The 19,067-nt window shown below is 44.0% G+C and overlaps 1 protein-coding gene across 1 annotated transcript in view; it reads right to left on the bottom strand.

Annotated features, from left to right (window-relative positions):
• The window catches only part of Abca4 (ATP binding cassette subfamily A member 4), a 154,243-nt gene extending 137,565 nt beyond the window's left edge, over nt 1-16,678 (bottom strand). The window contains exons 1-5 of the mRNA XM_076862541.1: nt 16,613-16,678; nt 8,737-8,830; nt 7,381-7,522; nt 4,906-5,045; nt 3,064-3,191 (exon numbers count right to left, since the gene is read on the bottom strand). Of these exons, the coding sequence (XP_076718656.1) occupies nt 3,064-3,191; nt 4,906-5,045; nt 7,381-7,522; nt 8,737-8,830; nt 16,613-16,678 (570 nt within the window). The remainder of the gene's footprint in view (nt 1-3,063; nt 3,192-4,905; nt 5,046-7,380; nt 7,523-8,736; nt 8,831-16,612) is intronic.
• Between the last annotated feature and the right edge of the window lie 2,389 nt (nt 16,679-19,067).

A 19,067-nucleotide genomic window follows, 5' to 3' on the forward strand; every position in this document is an offset into this window, starting at 1 on the left:
AGAAAAATTGGAGAATCCTACAAGGAAGAAAGAAAACATCTCTGGGTAAAAAGATCTTTATGTATAGAAGACTTTAATGATAGAAAGAAAAAAGAATTTTCTCAATAGAGGAATCTTTGTATGATTATATACAGAAGGTCTAAATAGGTGATGTAGAATGTTTGAGTAAATAGAGAAAAGATTTGTGTGTGGCTAAATTGGTTATAAATACATAGGACAACCAATTAAAAATATTTGAGGCTTTTCCCTAAGATCAAATATTCATATGCTTATATAAACAAAAATTTTAACCTCTATATTGAGATGACAAGAACTTCTTAAAGCATTAATCTACTCTCATTCCAATAGAATAATTACTTATGCCTAGTAAATTTTATTTTTTAAAAAAGGACTAATTTTTAAGAAATTAAGACTCATACATTTTTGATTGAATGTTAATGTTTTCAAATACCACCTTGAGTTCTAAGTTTCAAACTTCTCTTTGAAAGCTAAAGTTAATTGATTTAAGACATCAATATAACTACAATAATTATTACTAATTCTTCTATATCAATTGTATCTCTGTTTCCTAAATATATAAATCCTTAAAATATAAGGTTTAAGAGAACATTTTACTAAACTGACGGTCTACAAACTAGTTTTTATAATGGTCTCTTACCAACTCATAATAATAACAAAATAATTAAAAATCTAATCATATGAATTATTCTTCTATAATTACATAAAGTAAAACATATATTATTACACTGAGAAGTAAGCTTAGCTATATTTTTAAAAGACAATTGAGAGACACTAGCTTATTTAAAGGGTAACATAATGTATAAAAATATTTTAATACCTTCTCTCAAGAAGGGATTAAAGATTCTCTTAATTTGTCCATTTCATATTTTAGATAGTTTATATTGACACAAAGAATTACATACCAAAGTTTATAGACTGATATTCAAATGAAAAACTAAAATAATTTCAAGATTAAAACATTTTATGTTACAAAAATTAAGAAGTATACATAAGAATCTCTTAGGGTTCTATTGTTCATAGTTAACTGCTGTTGGCATCTAATTCATAGCCTTCTATTTTCTATACACATAGATATTCATATTTTATATAAATATAGGATCATATTAGTATTTTCAAAATTTATATAATTATATACAACTGTATATATGTATATATATGTATATGTATACATAAAGATTGTTTTGGCATAAGTCCCATGAGATGTCATTGCTGGGTCAATGCCATGTAAAATTTTAAAATGTTCTAAATAATTTACTAAATCACTGTCCCGAGCAATACTACCAATTTACTTTTACCCATCAATATTTAAAGTACTGATTCCCCATAATGAGATCAACATTAGATTTAATGATAATAATTTTTTTCCTGAATGGGGACATAAAAAGCTATTTACTGTTCTATTTTATTTTTTATTATTAGTAATAAATAATTTTTTTCTTATGCTCACTAAACATATATAATTCTTATTCTAAAAAGATATCTATTTATGTCTTATATACCTTTTAGAGGCCAATCATACATTTGATAAAAGTTAAGCTTCCATTTATTATAATCCCTTTCTAAAACTCAATAATATTGGTTTTGACAAGCCTAATAAGTAACTCTTGCCAATTTTCCCGGCCAAGATAGTAAGTCTCTTCTTGTTATTGAAATACTTGTACTATAAGAGGCCATTGTATACAGTTTAAGGCTAATGATACTCTGACTTATATCAAAAAATATAAAATATTTTAAACATAGGAAATTATTAAAATGCGTGAAACAAATTTGGAGAGATATAGATCAGTAATGTGCTAGGACTGTAGAAGAGGTTGTCTGGTACTAGGAAGAGAGCAGCCCAGAAAAGCAAAGATTGGCCCTTCTGTGGCCATCATCAGATTCTGTACAATAGGAAGAGTGACCTCAGTCCACAGAGACTGTACTGCGCATTCTCAGTAGGAACTGAAGATATTTCAGAGACTGCCTTCTCTTCAAGAGGGCTGCTCAAATACACCTTTCAGAAAGTGCTTCCCTGACCTCCCTCCCACACCCCTTCTCTCCCCTCCCTATAGCTCCTGACAAGCTGGAGACACATGCCAGAGTCTCTGTGTCTAACTACCTCCTATCACCCCACTGGAATGTGAGCTCCTGAGCCAGGGGCTTTGCTTGCCTCCTTCACACTGTGTTCTATGTCCCTACAAAGGTCCCTAAATATCTAATTAGGGAATGAATAGACCTCAGTTTCCTTAGCCCCTACAGGGGAGGTTGAGCCTCAGGATGGCTCAGTTTCCTCCCAGTTATGAAAACCTGCTGAGCTTTAAATCTTGTGAGGTCATGTGTGCTTCAGATCTGGTGATGGGAATTCTGGTCATCTCAATGACCCCCAGATATTTTTCCAAATATAGGGCATTAGTCATGGATGCTGAATGTGAAAGTAATAAACCCAGCCTAATTCCCTCTTAAGGTTGGGAGCCATCTTGCCACAAAGGCATAAAAAGTTAATTTTGGCTTTAGTATAAATTACTGTGATTTCTAAACTTGCTTGGAATGCCTGCCTGTGCCTTGAACTCACCCATGCCCGGCTTTTTCTGACCAGATAACAACCCTTTCCAAAACTTAAGTGGCGTCTCATAAATTCTGGCTCTCCCTGGCCAGATAACAACCCTCTCTGAAGCCCTAATGACACCTCATAAATTCTGATGTCGGGACCAGCTAAAATATTAACTAATTTTTGTGTTATGCTTCTCACAATTTTGTTATCTGTAAGTTCTCAACACCCGCCACCCCTCCGTTTGTGTAACTTTCTGTGCTATAAAGCTATACTCTTAGAGGACTGCAGGGTTGTCTTCTGTTCCCGTGGTTTTCAGAGAGAGAACAGCCCAGACCAGTTGGAATTATAAGCTTGCTTTAATTTGATTTCAATTGGAGTTGGTGGTCTTTTCTTTGCATCCTGGACTAACAAAAGCAAGAAAGAAAAGAAAAAGCAAAGATCTCCCTTGATTTTAGCAGGCACAGTGCTTACCCCTCCCTTCCAGAGACCACTGACCAAGGACACCCACTTACCTGTTCCACACGGACTTGGGAGTTGACCAGCAGGTGGACAACTGAGCTGGAGAGGCCAATGTTTTTAATAAGAAATAGAGTCAGTGTCTCTTCATCTTTCAGGATATCCCGAATGCGTATTCCTCGTCCTGTGTATTAATGAGAAAAATAACAAGGTGTTGAAGGAGAGATGGGTCAAAAAAAAGGAACACAGGTAGAGCTGGTGGGAAATGTTCTAACTTGGCACTCAGGGGAAGACTCCATTCTTGGGTTCCCTGGGAGTAGTTGGAGGTCCATCCTCTTGCCTGTGGTCATCAACAACACAGTCACAGTATTTACTGTGGAAGCAGCAGGACAGAGTTCAGTGGGAAGGCACAGAAGGTGGTGAAGGGTAGCCCAGGGTGGGTGTCACATGCTTTGTGGGGTTGGTGCAGACAGTGGCTCTCAACAGGGGACGAGGGGTGGAGGAGGTAGAACTGGGCAATTTGTCCTTAGAGAATATTTGGCGATATCTGTAGATAAATTTAGTTGTCACAGCTGGGACAGTGCTCATTCCACAATACATAGCACAATTCCTCCCCAAATAAAGAATTATATGCTCCCCCGCCCCCCCCCCCTGAATTTTAATGGTGCTGAGGTTGAGAAATCCTGGTCTAGGATTGGAAGAGATAGGTCATTTGTCCACAATGCAGTTGTCATGGGGTAGAGGACCCTTCTTGGAGTTTCTGTACTTTCAGCTAAGGCTCCAAGCTCAGGACACTGGTGTGGACAAAGGGAGATGGGGTATGACGGGCAAGAAAGGCTTCAAGTGGAAAGAGGAGAGCCAGCCTCTTGATACTATTGTTGGGTTTTTGTTTGTTTCTTGTTTGCCACTGGGGAGTAGAGACCCCTGAGGGAGCCCCTCCATCCCTCCTCCCTGTTGTTGCTTCCTACCTGGGCATCCAGCTCCTCCTCTCTTCCTGTACCACCTCTGTGTCTGCATGGTGGCCACAGCCTGGCCTCCCTGCCCTTTGCCTTTCCCTCACCATGCACCTTTCTTCTGCTGCACTTCACCCACGGCCACCCTTGGGCTTGTGTTCTCACCCCATCCTGCCTGGAAGCCTTCACAATCCTAAAGTTGAATATTTCACTCTCTAATTATCAATCCTTTCATCTTGCTCATGTTCTCAGTCACTTAAACAGGGTCATGGAATGCACCAAGACCTCTATTCCCTGCTTTTCTATCCCCTTCCTTCCCAGCTCCTCTCAGTACTTGTGACTTCTCAAGATCCTTCTGCAGCCTGGGCCTGGTGCATATAGTACAATCATTTTCTTCAACCTCCTTGCCTCCTTGACCTCCTCTGGTGCCTCTCCCCAAGCTCCCATCACCCAGCTCTCCACCAGCCCTGCCTCAGGGCCTGGATGCCAAATATCACTGGGAAAATTGTACAATTGTACATTTTAATGTCATGGTAAACATGTGGTCTGTGACCTCCACTGCTCCTCCGTGCTCCTTAGCATTGCCACATGTTTCTGGTTTGCTGTCCCCCTGGGACTCCACACCTTACCATTCTCAGTAAATCCCTCTTCCCCAGCGTCTAGCCCTTGATTCAACCTGTGCTTCTCAGAGTACCATCTCTCTCAGTGTTTTGCTTTTTGTCTCTGGACTCACATGGGGTGGGACCCTTGGTGCCCTCCTGCCCAATTTCCTATCTTCTAGGCTGGTGCAGAGGAACAGGCATCTTCAGCAAGGCGATCCGCATCAGCCTTTGCAACCCATCTCTTCCTGCCTCCTCCGGTACCATTTTCCATCAAACCCTCTCCTGGCCCCAAATGGGTGAAGCAGGTGTGAGGTCAGTGAACACTGAGAATGCTGAAGCTCACCTGCAATTCTTTCAGGGTGAGTCCGCAGGGTGTCCATGAGCTGGGACAAGGTGCGGAGCTCTATCCAAATCTGGCCAAAGTGCTGGCTTTCTGGTGCATTCATGAGGAGTTCTTGAAAATCTCGATACACTCTTGCCAAGCTGTAAGAACAAAAACCTCATCAATAAAGAAATAACTGTCATTTTCATGATATTATTAATACCTTGTGCTATTTGTTAAAATAGGGAGCTTAGCTACGATACTGTGTCTATTTACAATACTGCCATGACAAAAAGAAAAAAGATAATTTTTTCTCTTTTCTTTTTACTCTCTTGCAAATGTAGGACAACAGATTGGGGTAGTGAGTGATTTGTCCAGTCCTCCAGGTGGGGCAGGGCCAGGTAACTTGTTAACCCCATGCTATCTACATCACTTGTCCTGAGAAACTTTAAACTTGGTAAAGCTTTTTAGAATATTGATGTTGGTGGATATTACTGGAGGTTCTTCCAGCCTTCTCCCACTTCTCTGAGACCTACCCCATATCCATTTATGGGAGTAGGCTCTGACAGCCATGCTTCATCCACAAGAAACCCCCTGAGTATGTGTGTGCACATGCATGCACACACACATACGCACCCCTTCACTGAGGCTGATTGGACAGGGAGAATAAAGTTGAGACAACCAAAGTTATTCCCAGGAACTTAAACAGGATTCAGGGTGCTCTTATGATTGCTCAAGTTAAAATGCTGTGAACTGGGTGATTGATACAGCCTGGCCTTCTAGGAGGAGGGGAGACTGGTCCTTGGAGAGAGGTGAGTGTGTGGATGAATAGAGACAGGCTGAGAGGCTGGACCTCAAAGTTCAGTCTGGAAGAGCAGAAGAAGCAGCTCCTGACAGCTCTCCAGCTCTTGCCCCTCCTCTCCTGAGGCCTGCCTTTACCCTTGTCTTTGTGAGAAGGTCTAAATCATGTATCCAAATCATGTATTTCTTTCTGGACCTTAAGCTGATTAGAATGGGTTCTGTGCCTTGCAAGTAAAAATACCTTGAATAAGTCATTATTTCATCTATAATGTGCATATGAAATGTGAACCCTGCTTTCCTGGTTCAAGAACAGGTGGAGTCTGGAGCCCCCTTCCCAATTCCTGCCCCTCAGTCTTCCCCAGTAACTAACTAACTAACTAATACACACACACACACACACACACACACACACACACACACACACAGAGCTAGGGCCAATCCCAACTAGGTGGAATTTAGTTGGAGGAAGTAAGTCACTGGGGACATGCCCTGGAAGGGTTTGTCTTCTCCCAGACTCCACCCCCACCCCTTTGCTGCCACAACCTGGGAAGCTTCCCTCTACCATGTCCTTCCACCATGATGTTCCCCTTCACCTCAGGTCCAGAGCAATGGAACCAGTGGCCCATGGACTGAAACTTTACAAGCCAAAATAAACTTTTCCTCCTCCAACTTGTTTGTGTGGGGCTCTTTGGTTACAGTAATGAAAACTTGACTAACATATCCTCTAATAAAAAAACTGAATTCACCAAATACCTCACTTTCCATCTGAGCTGGTGTGTATAGGAATAGGGTCCAGCCCAATCCCCTGTAAGCCCTTGTAGGTGACCTTCAGATTTAACCTTTGCAAGGTGCAGCCCAAGGTCAAAACAGCAGATGGAGGATGGTTCTGTCCATAAGCCTAAGCCTCTGTGTATAGGTCATGCCCACATTATGTCCTCCTAGTACTCTAAGAGGGAATTCCAAAGGTAAACTCTCATCCTAAGGGATTTGACTTGAAATTCAACTTCAGACCAGAAATTATTAACCTGGACTCCACAAGTTCCCTGAGCTCACACACACAATGTCGTGATTTGTGCTCCAATTGGCTCCAATTTTTGTGGGAGAGGGCTTATCTATTTTCATCAACTTTTTGGAAAGGTCTTTAGCCCCCAGTTTAAGAATCACTACCCTCAAGCCATATCCCAAGATCCTGCCTCTCAGAGGCACCAATGGCAATTATAACAGAGGATTTGGAATTGGTCATTTCCCGCTAAGAAGTAAACTTCACCATGTAAGCCTGATTTCTTTTATCCTCACAAGAATCCGTGACATTTTTTCTTTAGCCCTTAGATGTCTAAGAAAGTTTTCAAAGAAACAGAGGGGTGTTGAGTTGACTGGGGTGAAAAGCAAGGGGAAGAGAGTTTTTCTCACTCAGAGATTCCACTCAAGAAGATGGACGAGCATGATACAGTGAACGTGTCACAGCAAGGAAATGTCATCAGATCCCAGATCACATTTTGGGAACATAAGAACGAAGAAATCATGTCCATGTGGACTTTATTTGAATATTCTCCCCAAGTGCCCTGCCAGCTAGTAGAATGCTTCAGGAAAGAATCCTCCTGGGCCCTGAAAGGTCAGGGGTTCAGTACTATAGGCTCTGCATGTGCAGGCACATGCATCTACTCCCATGCATGCAGGGAACATCTTGGTACTTACATGGAGTTGTTGTAGTTTGACACAATTCCTGGAGATTCTCCTGGGGTGGGGCTTTGAAAACAAGGATTGTTCACATTGCAGAAAATCCCCTGGAGCCACGGCAACATTCCTGCTGAGGGCATTGCCTTGTTGGGAAAATGACCTTTGAAACAGGAAATGAAGACAAGAAGGATTTAGTTATGGAGACCAAGCAGGACACAGGCCCTAGGAGCAGGTCCTTTTGGGGAAAGAGCAGGGCCCCTCTGGTGCTCTGCTTTATTCATGGCTTAAGAAGCAGGAGCATTTAAACTAGGCCAGACCTATGTGGGGTGCTGTAGCCAATCTGTTCTCTCAACCTCTGGTAGAGTAAAGAGACAGACAAATGTCACAGAGGCATGGACAGAAGTGCGGGGGACAGATCACTCTGTGGTAAGAGGTGTGCAGAGGTGTTAGCTCAAGGAGGCTCTACCAGGCTGCTGGTGCCTGAGGAGAAGAGGCCCCTGTCTTCCTTCTGCAACTGTGTATGGAGCACCTACCCCCCACACATGCTGCAGTGTTGCAGAATAATGGCTCCTGGCTGGGTGAGGTGGGGAATTAAGAGTTTGCTGGACAGGAGGCTGACTGAGAGATGGAGGCTAGAAACTCATGAACAGAGGTCAAAGAGCAAGACCAGGGGACCAAGCAGTTTCCAAAACTTTTCAGGCCTCCACATCAGAGGCATCTCCTCTCTTCAGAAGGTACGAGCTTTCCAAGAGCGTGATGTACAGAAGGAGCCCCATCCACAAGGTTTATTAAAGGTCCCCAGATACATCAGGGATTCAAAAAATAATATTTTAGTAAGTATGATTATATAGCTTACCGTCACCTAATTTTTCTCTAGCATTATGTATAATATATCCCTGAATCAATTTTCTTTCATTGAAAAATATACTTAAATTAGGGAGGATAGGAAGGGCAGCAGAATAGAATAGACAATATGATTGATGTATGAACATTCCATGTATGTATTATATGTCAAAATGCATTCTACTGTCATGTATGACTAAAAAAATAAATAAAAATTAATAATAATAATAATAATAATAAACTTGTTAAAAAAGAAAAAGAAAAAGAAAAATATACTTAAATTGGTCTAAGTTAGAGAACTATCTGTAGCCTCTTCTCTTTTAAATGGTAAGAGTTTAGGTATATGTTAAAAAAAAGATTTGCACATTCTTTCCGTATTATGTACACATATTTGCTTAGAATGTGTAGGATTAAAAATTAGAATTTGTGTAACGCTGATGGATCTATTTACTGGTACATCGTGTGCCCCCACCCCCAAAACCTTCCTGAATGACAGGCCCTGCAGAGTCTCCCAGGATGCTCCAGGCTCACATTCGTGATGACTGTAGAGTGGGTTGGCATTCCTCAGCCAGATCAAGACCAGAAACAAAGATAAAGGCCACACGAGTTCCACCACAAAGCGAATCTGGAGAAACAAAACACAGAGAGAAAGACCAGTGGCACTAATATGTTCACTTCTTCTCGGCACTGTCTAGCTAGCTGTAGGACTTGGCTTGTGGTAGGGCTATGTGCTGCATGTTTTTGCCAAGTGACAGACCACATAGACCACAGTGGTCCCATAAGATTATAATGGAGCTTCCAAATTCCCATTCCCACCTTTGTAACATTGTAGAGTGGCCCATTACTCACAAGTTTTTGGTGATGCTGGTGCAAACCAACCTACAGTGCTGCCAACTGCAGAAACGTATAGCACATGTAACTATGTGTGGTACGTAATACTTCACGATGATAACAAATGACTACGTAAATGATTTATGTATTTATCACTATCCGTTTTTCATTATTTTAGAATGTACTCCTTTCATCCATTCATTTATTTCTGTACTCATTCAATAATTGTTTATTGCATGTGCAGGGTCTTGGGGTAGAATCGTTACCAAAAAGTTCCCTGCTCTCACACAAACTCCTGCCAAAATATTTGTGTTGAAAAAATATATGTTTTTTAGTTGTTGACAGACTGCAGTGTCATTGTTTATTTATTTTTATGTGGTACTGAGGATTGAGCCAATGCCTCATATGTACTAGGCACGTGCTCTACCACAGAAGTTCATTCTATCCATACTAAATGTTCTTTGTAAGACAGTGTGTGGAGTTGCAGCACCAGCTGCCTCTTAGATCTCATGCTCACTTGTCTCGTGATTGTATTTCTGTTGTGCTTGATTTAATCTTGTATTTAATCTTGTGTCCTTTGGCATGGCCTTAGGAGAAACAGACTACAACACACACACACACACACACACACCCACACACACACACACCACTATCGAGCCATATAGCATAGTAAGGACATACCATTGAGCTTTGTGTAATGACACTCTCGTGTTCACAGAATGATGAAATCTCCTAACGAGGCAGTTTCTAGTATGTGTCCCATTGTTAAGTAATGTATAATTGCATTGACCTGAAGAACTTTCTTCTCTTGTTTCTTGCTCCTATACTACCTCTACTTTGATTTATTATACAATCAGCTTTTTTTTTTTTTTTTGTATCTGGGATTGAACCCAGGGTGGGTTTAACCACTAAGCCACATCCCCAGCCATTTTTATATTTTATTTATAGACAGGATCTCTCTGAGTTTTTCAGAGCCTTGCTAAGTTGCTGAGGCTGGCCTTGAACTCTTGATCCTCCTGCCTCAGCTTTCCAAGCTCTAGGATTACAAGCATGGTCCACCACACCTGGCCATGAAACAGCTTTTGTGTCTAGCTGGGTTTTACTCTGTGTCTAATTTGGAAAACAGCATTAACCCAAGACTGATTATAAAGGGTCATGGAGGTAATGGGCTTCAGTCTTTGCAGATGATGCTATATACATGGATGCAGATTTTGATTCAGTAGGCCCCAGAAGATCTTGTATTTCTTGCAAGTTTTCAGGTAATTTGGTGCCACGGGTTATAAAGACCTTATTTTAAGCTGTTATTCTGCAGATAAAGAAAGAAACTCAGAGAGGGCAGGTGATCTGCAGTGTCACATCAGCAGTGACAGCACAGGAGCCAAAATCCAGTCTCCTGCTCCCAGGCCAGTGCTCTTTCTGCACTTCCTTGCAGATTGAACAAACTGCACCCCCAAAGGTGTGTACTGGCTTTTCGCCTTCCATTCTGGATCCTCCAGGTGGGGAGCAGGTTTAGCAAGATAGTAATGTGAGTGACACGTGCGAAGTATGAAACTGGAAGTTGTTTCTGGTGTTTTCACCAAGGAAATGAGACAACCAGTCCAGATTCTCCACTTATGACTCCTCCTAAGACAATAGTTTGCAATGTTGGCTTTCTCCCAAGTGAGTTGTGCTGCCTTCCATGGAGCGACATCTTCCTGGGGATGGTCTGGAATGTTAAACACTGGTGATGATTTGGGAGTGTGAAGATCTAGGTACAGCCACTTTCAGGCATGCTCAACCTCTGGGCCTCAGTTTTCTCATCTCTGAATTAGGACTATTTTGTCTTACAGTGTACACTGAGGATTAAGAGTAGATCACTCTGGGACCAAGTTTTATCTAGCCTCTTCTCTCAGCTACGAGATCTTGGGTAATCTGCTCAACTTCTCCAGGCCATGGGTCTCATTTAAAAAATGAGGGTGATAGGAGGACCTGCCACCCAGAGGAATTGTGATAATAAAATCAAGAGCCCAGCACAAGGTAATCTTCAACAAACATAAACCACTGCCTCATAGGATTGTCACAAGTGTCACAGGGTCACTGTAGGTGACAGCACATTGTAAAGACAGATGAGCAAGAAAACACAATTAAAATCATTGGAACCTCTTAGGCCTGCCCATGTTCATGTCCATTCCAGTCTCCTCCCTTTCTCGATTTGGAACTGCACACTCGCCAGTTTGAAAACATGGAGCTTCCTGAGAAACAGACCACACACTGTCTGCTGATCCTTACACAGAACAGGGCTTGCACAGAGGGAGGGATGAGTCAGTCTGCCTCCCTGTCCCACAGCTGAGATTTCGAAACCCACGTTGTATAATTCATCTCTCTATGATATGCTAGTCCCACCCTCTCTCATCCACTCACTCAGACTGTCTTGTGTTTTTGAAGTGTCCAGTCTGTGCGAGGCATTGTGATTCAAAGTCCATCAGAATCCACTTTCCTTCCTTGGCCTTAAGACTAGTACTGCTCTGCCTGGTTTCCTTTCCACATCTCTGAAGTAGGGCTTCTGTTTCTGTCTGTAAGTCAAATAATCACCTTCATTACCCTAGATCAGCAGCTCTCAGGGTCCTACAGGCTGGAATCACATGGGGACCTCAGGTCATGCCCCATGGGACATCAGGATATTTTTAAAACACCTCTCAGGTCATTTCAATATCCAGCCAACACTGAGAACCACTGGTCTAGGTAGTGGTTGGTGATTTTGAACAACATGGGTGGAGTGGTCGGTGGGACTGTGCTGACTGTGAGCATGTGACTTGGAGGGGTGTCCCTCACTTCCCTTCTGCACAAAGCCATTCCTTGCCCAGGCGCAGGTCTGTTCTCACAGCAGCCTCTCCTCCGTCCTCCAGAACTGTGCTCCGACCCCACCCCAGAGCTGCATCCTTGATCTTGAGGCTCAACTGTGCACAGGCATACCCTAGGGAGGAATTCCACAGTGTAACTAAAAACGTGTTTTCAGAGCTACTTGGACTCCTCCTCCCCTTCCCTTTAAACATGTCTGTAACTTTAATTAAGCCCAGTCGAAAGCTCAGAAGGGGTCTGTGGACATTTTTTGTTCTCTCTCTCTCTCTCTCTCTCTCTCTCTTTACTGAATCGGTATTTCCTTGTCCTCTCTTTGTGTGTGTGTGTGTGTGTGTGTGTGTATGTATGTGCGTGCGCATGTGCGCACATAAGCACATGTTTTCCTCCACCTCCTCTCCTCCTCTGGGAACCATTTTGTCTATTAGTAGGAGGACAGGTTTCTGGCAAGGGCAGAGTTGGGCTTGTTATTTTAACTTAGCCAGTTAGATTTACTTCCCTCCCTGACTGTTTTCAATTTAAAAGGGGGTAGCCAGGGCTTGTACTAGCTGCACTGTTCTTCCTTCTGCACTGAGAACCCAGACAGGACTCAGCTTGGTCAAATACCACCCAGGACCTGGCTGCTGCACTGGGAGCTGACTGCCCAGCCTCCTACATCTGCCACATTCTCTTCCCCTGACACTGGTCCTCCTATTAGCCCCAGAATTGAAGTCCACACCAGATGCCCAGGTCTGGAGTCCATGAAATGATGATCACCCTACTCCCATGAGCCCTCAGGTCTTCCCCGAATATCCTGTCCTGACCTGGAAGGTAGGACCAGGGACGGACACCAAGGGCCCCTAGGCTGTGAGTTCTCAGAGCCAAGAGACATAACTAGTTATCTTTATAAACCTTCCTGATGCTCTGCCTGGTCCACAGCCAGTGTGGGCCAACGTGTGTGTGTCTCATGCAGTGGGAGCAATCTCATCATGCTGAAGCGTGAGCTCCTGGGGAAATCGGGTCTAACCTCTCACCCAAGGTCTCCTCTGAGCTCCCAGAGCTCACCCGCACACCAGCTAGGGACTTCCTTCAACTCCATAGCTGCACTCAGGATTCTGCTCAGTATTTAAGTATGGGAACATCCTCTTGCCTGGCTCTGAATTCCATGAGGGCAGGGGCCATGTCCAGTTTACCTTGGTTCAGGGCCAGTATTAATTTACATTTATTGTTCTGGTGGATGATAAATGATCTCTACTCATCTTGGTGATCTCTATGCCCTACCCATTAGATAGTGCTGGTTGCAAGGGGCAGTGCAGTGAGATGGCCATGCCTGCTGTCCTGGAGTCATGGTTTGAATCCCAGGTCCAGTCAACCAGTCACCAACCCTTCCCTGAAGTCTCAATTGCCTCATTGGACCCACAGGGAAAATCAAGCTCGCTCTCCTGGAACTGTTGTGAGGATTCAATAAAGCAATATACTTAGTACTATGCCAGGTGCTTAGTAACACTTCTCAAAGATACTAACAAGATAAGAAAAAAAAGAGTGTGGGGAGGAGGAGAGCTAGGACCTGAAAATGATCTTCTTATACCCTGGGCATTGGGAGTGGAGGAATGGGAAAACTTGTTATCTGTTCTTACTTCTCATTCTTGCTCAGCTCATAAAAGTAAACACTTAAAACCATGGAAGTTTAAGGAATTAAAAACTTTGGAGTCAAGTTATGGCCTGGTGTGTTGTACTCTTCTTAGAGTCACCATTTTCTAGAGGCAGAAGTTTCTAGAAAAGCCAAAAGCTTTGGCAGGAGACACAGACCCCTCTCAGAGATAATGAATGTCTCCTTCTTACCCAGAAATCCTGGAAAATTCTGGAATATGGTAGCCAACTGGAGGCACACCAGAGATCTCTGTTTCCAGGACGTTAGGATGGTATCAGATGACTTTCAACCCAGACCTATGTCCAGCCCTGACTGATGACCCTGAACCAAGGTTCCTGGCCTGCACGGCTCCATCCCCTTGGAGCACACTGTGGAGATTTCAGAACAGGAAGAGACCGACCAACACCAGGGAAGGAGAGCAGAGATTGTGAGGGCACCTGGGCCAAACCCAGGGTCTGGAAGTAGGGTTGTGCTTTGTAACAGCAGCATGCTTGCCACAGCAATGGAATCATTGCAGGCCGGTGGCTACAGTCTTCTGTGAGAGCCACAAAGGGGACATTGAGAGTAAAGTGAACTGAGCATCTTAATTCATTATGACTAAGAGAGAAAATGTGAAAAATGGCAGAGTGGATTTTCCATGGCAATCTATAGACATATGCATTAGGGGGGCAGGGACTAGATGCTTTTATTTGCCATTGTATACTCAACATGGGGCACCATGCCTGGTGACAATTATTTATTGATGGAAAGAATGAGAAAAAATGATGAATAAATTGAAGAATGAGTCTTGTTCATATTTTGTCAATATTTTTACTCAAGAAGGGAAGCTTCTGGAAGAAATCAAGTTTCTGATCAAGTATCTGGATTCCTGGTGTAGTGGCACCCCCTTTCTCCACAGAAAAGTCTTAACTGGGCTTCTCTAGAAATCTTCACCATGGCTGATTTTAGGACTGCCAGCAAAAGAGTCTCTACAAAGGAGTCCAATGTAAATAAACTTCCTATTTTCGTGTCGCCCTGTTTACTTGGCCACTGACCAGGAAGAAATCAGCACTCCAGGTGCTGGACACCCCCTTACTAGTTTTTCACAAACATGTATCCATATAGTAGTTTGTAGAAATGTGTAAACAAGGAAGCTGGCCTTGAGCTGGGCTTCACAGAGATGTCTACATTTCTAAGATAAGAGAAGTTACCAATTCGGCCGCCTGGTAACAGCTGGCGGGGGGGGAGGGAGGATAGAAAGGGGAGAAGAAGCTCCCCTTCTCAGATGTTGTCCTTGAAGGGTTAACTTGCCCAGAACAGTGAAAGAAAAAGCTGCTTTTATGTGAACTTCTGCAGACTGTGAACTTCTGAGCCCTTCCCATTCATGCTGGGTATAAAATTCTGAAACTACCTGAACATGGGGTTCAGGGGATTGATTGACTACAGCAAAAGCTATGCCCTCTGAACCTGGCTGCAGCCAAATAAAACTGTTTCCTACTATCTTAGGGACCTTGTCTTGTCTGTCCCTACAAAACTGGGGGCCACAAATAACTTTAAAGGCTAATTTGAAGTGACACCTGCTTTGACAACAGAAAACAGCCTGAGGACAACTGTGTGTCCCCACCCCCACTGCCCCTGGCCTGTGTCCTGTGCAAGCCACACACAGGCCTCTGAACCATCTTGTGCATGGTTGGAGTGTCTCTCGCTGCTCCCCTTCCTGACAGTTTATTGTCCTATATCTGGACACTCACCAGGCGGGAATCCCTCAACATGGGGGGCCTCAGAGACTCTGCAGCAGCCTCTGCACAAATCCTAATTTCAGCTCCACAGAACTCTGGTCTTTGCTTCCATCTTACCGATCCCACTTTCTTCCCTCAGTCCTCAGTTCCAGGAGGTAGCGGAGTCCTGCAATTCTACCTCCAGGATACCTCAGTTCTTTTACAAGGCAGCTGCCGGCTTCTAGCTAAGCTAACACCTTTCCATATTCAGCCCTCTCTGACCAGACCCTGACAAGGTATTCACTCGGGTCTTCAGATGTTCCACAGTTGGCCCATTTCTTCCCTAACATTCCCCCTGAACCCTTCCCCACCCCCATTCCCATCCTGAACTGAGGTTTGGGGCAGACACTGTTCCCTTCCTCCCTATGGCCAGTCTTCCTCCCATGGCTGACTGGCTCAGTCTTTCTAATCTCAGCTCTCTCCAGCCCTCCCTGCTCCCCTCCCTTGTCCCACTTATCAGCTCCTTAAGTCACTGGCAGGACTCTGCAAGGCTGTGGTAAAGTGCATTGTTTATAGTTACATACTCACTCCTCACCCCCTCCCAGATAAATTGCACTGAGGCCGGGTGCCATTTATACGTAAGCTCTTGGAGTTCTCTGGTCTCCTGTGGCTCCTGGGATTTTGGCCTATGCTACTTCATATTGCTCTAGGTATCAAAATATACTTCAGATTTCCCCATCTACCAAAAAAGCCAGTCCAGGGGCTTAGTGTCTCATAATTTTATGTCCCTAGTGCATCCCAACCCCAAGTCTGCTAACAGAAGAGGTTCAGAATATGTACTCATTGAATCTAAGACGCCACCAGTTGTAAGAAGAACTGTCATTTTTCTGTACCACGAAGAAAGAAAAACATGTTTGGTTAAAGTAACTTGATTGTGAGCTGCCTCCCAGTTTTGGAATTGTCAAAATGTGAAAACCCAGTGTGCCTCCTGGAATCAATGGAATAGCAATCCCTGGGCTGGGGAGCTAGTGGAGAGCATTCTTGTTTTCCTTTGATCTTGTTCTGCAGGGCTTAGGGTTCTCCCCACTGCATGGGGTGGATACTCCAGAAGATGGTGGACTGGGCTGACAAGTGTGAAAACCAGGGGAGTGGGGACAGGGATGGGCATGCAGTAGATTCATCTCTGTGTGTGTGGTAGGGGCATATTGTAATGTGGCCAGGGACAGAGCAGCATGTCATCCTGTGAAGGGCACATGTCACAGGTTCACAGAGAAGTCACACAGATAAACACTGCTTTGGGGCTAAATGGCAATGCAGAACTCCTCATGCTCTCCTCCCCCCACTGCACCCCAAGCTTCCAATCTGTTCGCTTGCTCCACACCTCACTTCTAGGACACAGACGATAACACGTTACCTTTTGCCTTTTCCGCAGTGTCCAGTTCTTCCAGAGCAATAGTTGTATCTGTCTGGTGAAGCCCATGCTGGTGACCACCCAAGGACAAGGGGATGGCGTGGAGCAGAGGCTAACAGGTCAGGGTCAGGTTTTGGGTTAGTGATGGACATACACGCCGCTCAGAGCACCTTCAGGCTGGTTTGTCCTTCTGTTGGCGATTAAAGGCTAGTTTTCCCCTTCAAAGATAATCCCTTTTAATTCCACCTAAGCCCTTTGTTGGGGAGAGGAGGCAGATACCATGCTTGGTTCCTTTTTAGGAAGAGAAAATGAACACTAAAGACACACGTGATTGGGCACTGAGTGGGGACATTTGATGGGAACCAAGAGCCTTGGAGATGTCCTTCATCAGGGGCCTCTGGGATTCTGGAGGGGACCACCTCTGGATATATTTGGCCTTTAAGTTTGGGACAAGATCTCCTTGTGTAACTATAGGTTGGGCATTTTTCTCTCAGCCCTAACATGAGATGGTAGCCAGGGTTTGACTGCCCTTTTCAAGTCTCATCAATTCACTTGCCAGAGCCGAAGTGACTTCTTTCTTTCGTTTTTCTTTTCTTTTTTAAATATTTATTTTTTATGTGTAGTTGGACACAATACCTTTTTAAAATTTATTTATTTGTATGTGGTGCTGAGGATAGAACCTAAGCCCTCGCATATGCTAGGCGAGCGCTCTACTGCTGAGCTACAATTCCAGCCCCTTCTTTCTTTTTTAACCCTTATCTTCTCAAAGTGACTTTAAGCCAGCTGATTAATTAGTCATGGCTGCCCGGAGCCCTGTTGAAAAAATCCCTGGTCCCCTCCAGGCTCAGGCAGACAGAGTCCACAGTTGATTAGCAATGTCTGCACAGGTGTGGGCATGAGGAAGGGCCAGGTCTTGTCATTCTAGTGTGGCACAGGGGTGTTGGTGGATAGGTTCATCAGGTGGCTGGATACCTGATTTCAAGAGACACCCCAAACAGAAACCTCCCAGGTACTTCCCTCTGGACATTTTGTGTCTATCTCCTCAAATCTCAGGCTTTTTTTTTTTTTTTCTCTAGACCCTTGAAACTTCAAAGGGATAAAAAGAACCACAGAATGCTGAACCATAGGTTGCTGAGTTCATGAAATTTGTGATCATGTTGTAAACATGGGACATGAACTTGGATAATTAAGGTGCATGTGACAGAAGTCATAAAGGCCTATGGGCTGTTGGGTGGGGCTTCTAGGGAGAGACAGATGGTTTCTGCTTAGGTTGTTTAAAAGGCTCCTTGGAAGTGGTGGCATTTAAAATATGCTTTGGTGAACTACAAAATAACATTTTATAGTAATATAGGATTTCCAAACTGTTTTTGTGTATTTTATTTTATCTTCACTACAATTTTGTGAAGCAGATATCTGCTCTGTTTCACTGATGAGAAATCTGAAACCTAGTGAGATGAAGTACTGGGTGCGGGGTCACATATGATAACCTGAGTTCTTGAACAAATCAGTCGTTTAAAATCTCTGCAAAGCCTGGGAGACAGAAATAGCTTATTCTGCCAGGAAAATCAAAAGAAGTGAAGCATGGCTGGAGTGAAGGGGATGGAGGGAAGATGCTAGAAGAGGCTAGAAAGGAGGGAAAGGCTGAAAAGCATCATGATGTTGATGAGGGTGATTGTGATTTACTCAACCAAGATTTAATGAGCATATCTGGAGTGATCTCTGAGTGACCCACAAGTGGAGGGCAGGGCACCCCAAACAGAAGCAAACTCTGTGCAGAACCAAGACCTTGATGCATGTTAAAGAGTATGGACTTTTTGCAGGAAGAGATGAAAGATTTTGACCCAAGACTAGTCAGTTTGCTCTGGCATCAGTGTAGGGGTACACGGGGGGAGGGGCAGCAGGTAGCACAGAACCTGAGCAAAGGCAGTATAGCCATGATGGGAGAAGGGGAGGGATTGGGGGTGACGGGCAGGAAAGAGATACAGCATGCTGGCTGACATGTTAGAAGTGGGTGGTGAAGAAGGAGAAGCCAACTAGAAGGACTGGGGCTTGGGCCCTGGCTGGCAGGACAATGACAGGAGACAGTGGTGCTCTAGAGGGAGGAGTGACAGAGGAGGGCCAGCAAGGGCTGGGGGAGGAAGTGGGAGAGAAGAGAGGTTTGCATCTGACATTTGAAGTCCCTACAATGACATCTGAGTAGAGAGATTCAGCAAGCAGCTGAGTTCTGGAGTTAGAACAAGCTTCTAGGATGGACACAGATTTGGGAATCATCAGCATATAGGTGGAAGATGAAGCCCTGGGACTGATTGGCAGGTCACCCAGAAAGGATGCTCGGAGAATGTGTGAGGTCACACACAGCAGGCAGCTACGGATGGTGAAGGAATATGCTTCCTCCAAATTCCCAAAGGGAAGAAAAAAGTTGTGGCCATCAGATATTTGCTATGTAATTGTGTTCTAA

The sequence above is a fragment of the Callospermophilus lateralis genome, chromosome 7, assembly GCF_048772815.1.
Source record: "Callospermophilus lateralis isolate mCalLat2 chromosome 7, mCalLat2.hap1, whole genome shotgun sequence".
Lineage (NCBI taxonomy): Eukaryota > Metazoa > Chordata > Mammalia > Rodentia > Sciuridae > Callospermophilus > Callospermophilus lateralis.